The 7,606-nt window shown below is 33.9% G+C and overlaps 1 protein-coding gene and 1 long non-coding RNA gene across 2 annotated transcripts; both read right to left on the bottom strand.

Moving 5' to 3' along the window:
- Window positions 1–1,560: 1,560 nt before the first annotated feature.
- LOC106943792 (C-type lectin domain family 4 member G-like) lies at window positions 1,561–5,712 on the bottom strand. Its single transcript, XM_015027087.1, has 8 exons — window positions 5,576–5,712; window positions 4,425–4,475; window positions 4,266–4,334; window positions 3,493–3,606; window positions 2,858–3,166; window positions 2,586–2,746; window positions 2,313–2,425; window positions 1,561–2,230 (listed from the first exon to the last, which is right to left on the bottom strand). The coding sequence occupies exons 1-8, from the start codon at window positions 5,640–5,642 to the stop codon at window positions 2,101–2,103; spliced, it is 1,014 nt and encodes a 337-aa protein (XP_014882573.1). The 5' UTR covers window positions 5,643–5,712; the 3' UTR covers window positions 1,561–2,100.
- A 1,116-nt stretch (window positions 5,713–6,828) lies between these two features.
- LOC106943793 (uncharacterized) lies at window positions 6,829–7,606 on the bottom strand. Its single transcript, XR_001424013.1, has 2 exons — window positions 7,541–7,606; window positions 6,829–7,463 (listed from the first exon to the last, which is right to left on the bottom strand). It is a non-coding gene; the product is annotated as an uncharacterized LOC106943793 (long non-coding RNA).

Here is a 7,606-nt window from a genome sequence, read left to right as displayed (position 1 = left end):
GTAAAAACAATAAATATAAATAAATTACATTCTAAATTGAAATACTGTATGCTAAGGTTTTGGGTTTTGGGATTCTTCTCTTCCTCTGCCCTCTCCGCCCCTTTGTGGAGCATCTTTTTCCTCAAGGGGAGTAAATAAAATGATGTGACACAAAATTTGATCAACTTTGTTTTTCGTTTAAGCTCTAGTAGGTGGTAACATCGACAATGTTTCTTTTTTTGTTGTTGTTGATATTTGCTAAAACTATTATTATGTCCTGACAGTATAACATGAGAGAGATTATCTGTGGAAACAAATCTCATACGGTGCTTCTGCCATCTGCAGAATTACACCGCTCAGTCAGAAACAGCCAATCAGAATATTAGCACTGCTTATTTCTACTCTGTTTGTTTACAGTCAACATAAAAAAGAAAACTAAAAAGACTTAACAGAAAAACATTGTTTGTCAAATTTTGTTCTTCACAATTTGTTGCATTCTGCCATTTTTTACAGCTTCCTTTTGTTTTAAGCATAAAGGTCACCATAAAGTTGTACCCTTCTCCTTTTTAATGTTAGTCTGTAGATGGCAGTGTTACCTTCAGAACCACAAAAAGACAATTGCAAAGTCCGCCTTCCATCAACTGATGAACATTTCTAGAATTAGAGGACTAATATCTCAGCGTGATCTGGAGGAACTCATCCATGTGTTTTTCTTTAGTTGCATTGATTACTGCAACAGTGTCTTCACAGGTCTGCCTAAAAAATCAATCAAACAGCTGCAGCTGCACATCACCCCATCCAGTTCTAACGGCCCCACTCTGGCTCCCTGTAGCTCAGAGAATAGACTTTAAAATACTGATTTTAGTTTATAAATCACTAAAGAGCTTAGCCCCACAATACATTAAATACCTTCTGTTGTATCAACCTTCCAGACCTCTCAGGTTGTCTGGTTCTGGTCTGCTCTGCATCCCCAGAACCAGAACCAAACGCGGAGAAGCAGCATTCAGCTTCTATGCACCACAAATCTGGAACAAACTTCCAGAAAACTGTAAAACATTTGAAATAATCTAGACTAAAACTCCAACTGTTTATAGTTGCTTTTGAAACATTATAAATGAAATATTAATCTGCATTCGAATATGTGATGGCGTCACTTGGCTAAATATGTTTCAATTGTTGACTGTGTTTTATAACTTTGTTTTTTTATGTTTTTATGAAGTAACTCACTTTGAACTGCCTTGCTGTTGAAATCTGCTATGCAAATAAACTTGATAAGTCTGTCTGACATGGAAACTGCCACTCCTTTATCAGTCTATCTATCTTGTAAATAAATCCTTGTAAAATAGTCTATGTGTTGTGTCTGTTTAAAGTCTGACACAGACGGTTCTTCTTGTTGTGATCTGCCCATTGCTACACAGCCCACAACACCACGATGTGTCAGGAGCTTCTTCTTAGGCTGCTGCATTTCTGTTTTCCAGCTATAACTATTTAAAGATAAATTTATACAAAAATACATTAATATAAACAACAGTAGAAACTTGCAGGAATTCAGGAGAACATGATTACAAGACAAAGACTGACTTCCAGACCAAGATAATTTCCTTTAATATGAACAGAATTATGATCATCTTTGTGCAGTTCAGAAACAAATTCAGTCCTGATGAACAATGTGACATGAAAAATGACACCCATTTTTATTCCTTCAGATATATTTAAATAATTAACTGCATCTAAATATTTATGATCTTAACCATTACAGAAATATACACAGGGGGGCATCCTAAGATTGTGTTTATAAGTAATATGAAATTACTTTAAAAATATTATTGAAAACTTCAACAAACATTCAACCAAATGATTGCAGTAGTAATTAATAAACTGTAAATATTGAACCTCAGACAAATCAACTGAAAAACATTCAAAACTTTTACACTTTTTGTATGAACTGCTGGTGTGAGCCACATCAGTAGTTTTTGGGTTTTAATCAATTTCAGTTTATTTTTATTTCGATATTATAAGTACAAATAAACTATATCTTGGGTAAGAAATGTGACAAAACAATTCTATACATATTTCTACAAGGTTTCTTAAACAACCTCCAAACATCAGAATCCTTCATGTTCAAACAGATAAAGCCTTCTTCTCACAGATCCATGTGTTCTTGTCACTACATACTGCCACATTCCAACCTCGGCCATTAAGAGAAGTTATACAGTAACCATCTATGGCAGGCTGCTGCTGTGTCCAGGTTCTAAGAAAGAAAAAAAAAAAACATCAGTTACATCATGGCCGATTGATTTGTTTTCTACTATGTTTAAAACATAATGTCTCACTGATCAGTCAGATTACTTCCATCGATCCATTTCCATTTCCCTCCTACAGCTCTGAGACCAATCCAGTATCCATTAATGCCACTTGAACCATTACTGATTGAACTGACATAATCCTGAGAATAATGGAAAATCAGACCAGTTTAAACTTTTCACGATTCTCTGTCTTTACATTCAGTGAAAATTAATTGAGCACTTAGAAATATTGCAAAATAAACTTGTTTTAGTCAGTGGACATTTCAATTAATTAAAACTGTTCCACAGTTCTTCAATTACCTTTTCAGTCTGATTAGACACAACAGTCAGATCTGAATTTTTTCTTCTGCAGTCTTCTCGTGCTTCTTCCCAGGTTCTCTGATTAGGGGGTTGATAGTTATATGCATAACAGCTGGACATGTGATCATTCCAGCCTTTCTGGCAAGAAGTGCAATTTCTCCCTGAAATAAAAGTGTTCAAAAAAAATAAACGTGACACCATAATGTTATTAGTTAGTTTTGAAAATAATATTGTAGTTTAACATAAACTGTTTGTCTAAAATATGAACATACCACTATTATTTTTAGGACAGTATTGATCAATGCTCCACTGAGCTCGACTGACATTGAGCCCATTCCAGGTTTCTATTATTTCTGTGAGGTTTTTCCTTTGATCCTTCAGCTTCTCATTAAGCGACGTCAGGTTGTGGTTCTCTGCAGTCAGCATGGTGATGTTGTTTTTTAAAGCCATAGAAACCAAAGTCAGGTTGTCATTGTCTGAACTGAGTTTGCTGTTGAGGTCAGTCAGGTTTCGGATTTCCTCCTTTTGGGTTGATATCAGCTGGTTCAACTCACTTGCAGTGCTCTCACAAGCTGTTGTAACTAAAAAATGAAAAAATGCTTCATAAAAAATTATGTTAGATTTGAATTTTGCTTTCTACTAAGTTTCAAGATAAACAACCTTTTAAAAAAGATAAAAATGATGTATCTATCATCATATAAAGGTGAAAATCTTTAGAGGTAAGACCCTCTTCTTTGAGTTATTAGCTAATCTGAACCAATAATCCAACTAGCTGAAATAAACAATCCAGCACCATTACAATATGTTGTTCAAGATTGATCTCTTTTATACACTAACAAAGTTATAAGAGAGACCATATCAAATGTACAGAAGTTACATTCATGGCTTTTTAGTTCTGTATACTTACAATAAACACAGACTCCAATGACACTCAGTACCAAAATGACACACAGAGTCCCAAAGCAGAAACACAGCTGCTGATAGCGGCGACATCTTTCTGCTGCCTTGTCTGGCAGAAGTCCTACAGAGATTAAAACAACAAAGATGAACTTTAAAATATAAACAGAAAGAAGCCTCTACTATCCTTTCTGTCTGTCTGTAGCTGGAGATAAAGTATTTTTACTATATTACAAAAAAAAAAAACAAACAAAAAAAACAAAAGCACTCTCTAATACTAATAAATAGCCTGCAATGACACTTAATCCAGTCAAGAGAACTCCAAAGCACATGGAGCTTTACATTCACCATTATGCCACAGCTGCCCTGGAGCTAAATGACAGGAGAAAGGCTGCCATAAAATCTGCAGGCAAAGCAGATGAAGTGTCTTGTCAAAGAAAATGACTGACATGAACAGAATGTAGGTTTGAAGCAACAACCCAAATGCCATAGTGTTGGATCATGATTGCTTTTAAATTTTCAGTTCAAAAAAGCATTAATATCCTGGAATATTATAGCTTAAAATTATTGTCATTAAGATTTTTTTTTTAATTATTTCAAAGAAATCTCTCAAAGTCAGCGTAAAAGGAGAACAATTTGTCCTCTCTTTTGAAACATCAAAAAAGACTTCAAATATTAGATAACCAGCATTTTACATGTTTCTACTTGATATTGACTTATCCTTAGAATTGAGGCAAATAATGACAACTTTAATATTATATATCTATTTTTTTATATTCTCACCGTTTGTGTCAGCAGTTTGCTGAACACTTTCATTCTGCTTCTCCACTTCAGCATCATCCACAACTTTAGCTGAAAAGGTTGAAATTTTAATTTGCTTTACTAGAACTTTCTAAGGTTTGTTATGGATAAACTTAAAAATCTTTACTATTTCATACTTACTCTCTTTATTCACCTTAACTTCGTCATACACAGTCTCATTCTCATTTTTACCTGAAAGATCAGCGAGTATTTAGTCAAACATATGTAACATACAGACATTATTTTATTCTCTTTACTTTTGATAACAAAGATGCCATTTTGTGTTTTAATAAATTAAGCTGTCAAAATGTATACTGCAACACAACTTAGGAAATGTAGATCATAGTTCCCTAAATACAAATGAAATGCAGAACTGGGCCATGAACTGTACTAGAAAGCAACACATTAAAAATGAACAGAACAACTAAAACACTTACTAATCAATATTATGTATAATATACTAATCAGTTTATTTCAAGATCAAAAACATTTTGGATAACTGTTCAAGAAATTAAAATTGAAGTGAAATTTGAATATATTAATAATTTTCTGGTTGTGGATGAGGGGATGTCTGAGCCATTTCTTTACCAAGATCAACATTTTGAAAGAAATAAAAAAAGCTGTTTTGTTTGATAAAAAATATTGTACTCTTAATTTATTGCTTACTGATATAACGCAATGAAATAGATACATTAGAACTACCTTTTATTTTGCCACAATGGGAAAATTCAGGAGTACTAGCAGAAGCAGGTCATAATAAACAGAAAAAAATAGGAATAACAGAATATACAGTCAGCAAAAATTAAAACCATAGAAGAAAACTATACAGTTTTACATAGTTACACAAAACTATAAATATATCATATTCAGATAAAAATAAATGTGCAACTGAACATTGGCATTTAAAAAAAGTACAATATGTGACTATGTGTGCGTAGATCCGAGTTTGTTGGGAGCCGTGATGCTCGGATTTATTTTAGCCAAAGTTCTTCTGTCTCTCACTTCATCTGGGTAACGAGGTCATGCTCAGGCTGAGCTAGTCTTCCTGATGAACATATCTAACCGCTTCATTTTAGCTGTAAATAAACTAACATATATACCTTTGGAGATGGATGAGTAAGCTAAGTTATCAATATAATTTGGGGGGATTTTACATTTTCAATAATAATCTCTATGACTTGTGAGCCCATTTGACTCATGTGACAAAAGGTCTGAACAGCCCTGGCATACGGAAAGACTGAATTAAACTGTTGGATAATATACTGAATTTAAGCAAAATCAGATGAACTTACCTTCTGATTGGGGCTGCTTCTTACTTTTGATGGCCACTGAAGCATAGCTCACCTCCTCCTCTGCCATATCTACAGCCTTAATGTTGATCTTGATCCGACTCGTAGACTGAATCAGAACTCAAAGTGAGAGGTAATAGGAAGTTGCTTCCTCTGTTGGTGTTTCTTTTTATTGTTCTTGATTTGCATACTTCTGCTTTTTTATTCAGATCAACTCCTAAACCAACAAGACTTTGGCCAGCTTATCTAGGTCATTGGTTTCCTTGTTCCTCGCAAAGAATAATTCAGTAAGTGAACTGCAAAAACACAAAATCAAGCATTTTATTTTTGGGTCATATTTTAGTGCTATTGAAATAAGGCAAAAGCAGCAACTGGTCACATCCATTAAAATGTTGTTTCTTGATGACAATGTCTGTAATGTATTATATGATAAATAATGACTGGTGCATTGTGAATTATTCACCTACAAATCTAATATAGCATTAAAAAATAAACACTGAAATATTAACGCATTTATAAAAGGTATTACAGTTAAAATGGTGGCAGTTGGAAGTTACAGAGCTTTGACGTTTATGTTGCATTGATCAATCCATCAGTGTTTCTTACTCAGTTGATGACAGTTTTTAACTTTTAGGTAAATTACAAAAAGAGTAAGGGTAGTGTCTAGTTTTTAGTGACTCATAAACATTTAGGGCCATGTTTAATTGTTAGGCGTGTTAGGCGTTGCATTGCTTTGAATATGTAAATCATGATTGGTGGACTCAGGACACAAAGTACGGGCCGCTTATCTAAGCAGAGGAGACATATAAGAAGACACTGCAACACATCATTCGTCCTTTTCCTCCGCTCATCCTAACCAGCCACTCTTTTGAATATTTCAGTTTGGTTGGTACTTTAGATTACTTTTGTTTATTTTTTTATTCATAAAGTTCACCCAAAAGTTACACATAGCTCATTTTTAGTGCTAAAATCCAATGTAAACTAAAATCTTGTAAATAAATCACTGTAAAATTGTACAACCGAGTGTTATGGCTGGTTGAGGTTTGACAATGATGCATGAAATTTATGTTGTGGTCTAGACAGACCATAATACCACAGTTTAGTATAGTGAGCTTCTTCTCAGGCTTGTGTGCTTTTTCTGTTTTCCATCTGTAACATTTTAAAGCTGCAGCAGTATAAAAAGGCAATAGTACGTCCTACAGAAAACTGCATCAATTCAAGGGAACATGATAACTGAAAGATTCACTTCCAAACTGTTTGCTTTAAAATGAAGAGATTTATTGTCATCTTTGTGGAATTCTTAATTAAAATCAGGCTCCACAAATGTTTGATAAGCTAAATGATAGGAAAAAATGGCAGAAAGAAAAAGGCAGACATTTTTTTAAATTCTCATCTTTAAAAATAATAATTGTGTTATCCTGTGTAACAAAATAACTTCTGTAATGGTTATATACACAAATTATCTTAACTATTGAAGAAAGATTCACAGGCAGTGGGAATCCTAAAATCATGCTGAAACCACTTAAAGTTCCTTCAAAAACCATCAGTAAAAACTTCAGGAACCGTAAAAGTCATTTTGTCTGACTTTTGAATCTGTTGATAAACTTTAAATTTACATCTTCAGACAAATCATCAGAAAAAAACATTTGAAACATGTAAAGCCTTTTAAAAATAGCTTATCAAAAAAACTAAACCAGAAAAATGCATAAGTCTTCAATAAGGTTTTCCAAACAGCCTGTCAAAAACCTGAACATTTCATGTTTAAACAGATAAAGCCTTCTTCTCACAGATCCAGGCGTTTTTTTCAGTACAGCTCACTGATGTCCATTCTCGGTTCTGGAGAGAAGTTACACATTGACCATCAGTGGCTTTCTGCTGCTGTATCCAGGCTCTAAGGAAAAAACATCAGTTAAATCAAGGCTGGTAGATTTGTTTTACACAAAGTTTAAGAAATAATGTGTCTCTCACTGATTGGTCAGATCACTTCCATCGAGCCATTTCCATTTCCCTCCTACAGCTCTGAGACCAATCCAG

The sequence above is a fragment of the Poecilia latipinna genome, unplaced genomic scaffold (assembly GCF_001443285.1).
Source record: "Poecilia latipinna isolate Pla-1442-1.1 unplaced genomic scaffold, P_latipinna-1.0 Scaffold5968, whole genome shotgun sequence".
Taxonomy (NCBI): domain Eukaryota; kingdom Metazoa; phylum Chordata; class Actinopteri; order Cyprinodontiformes; family Poeciliidae; genus Poecilia; species Poecilia latipinna.
This window is presented reverse-complemented; position numbering and strand designations above follow the sequence as displayed.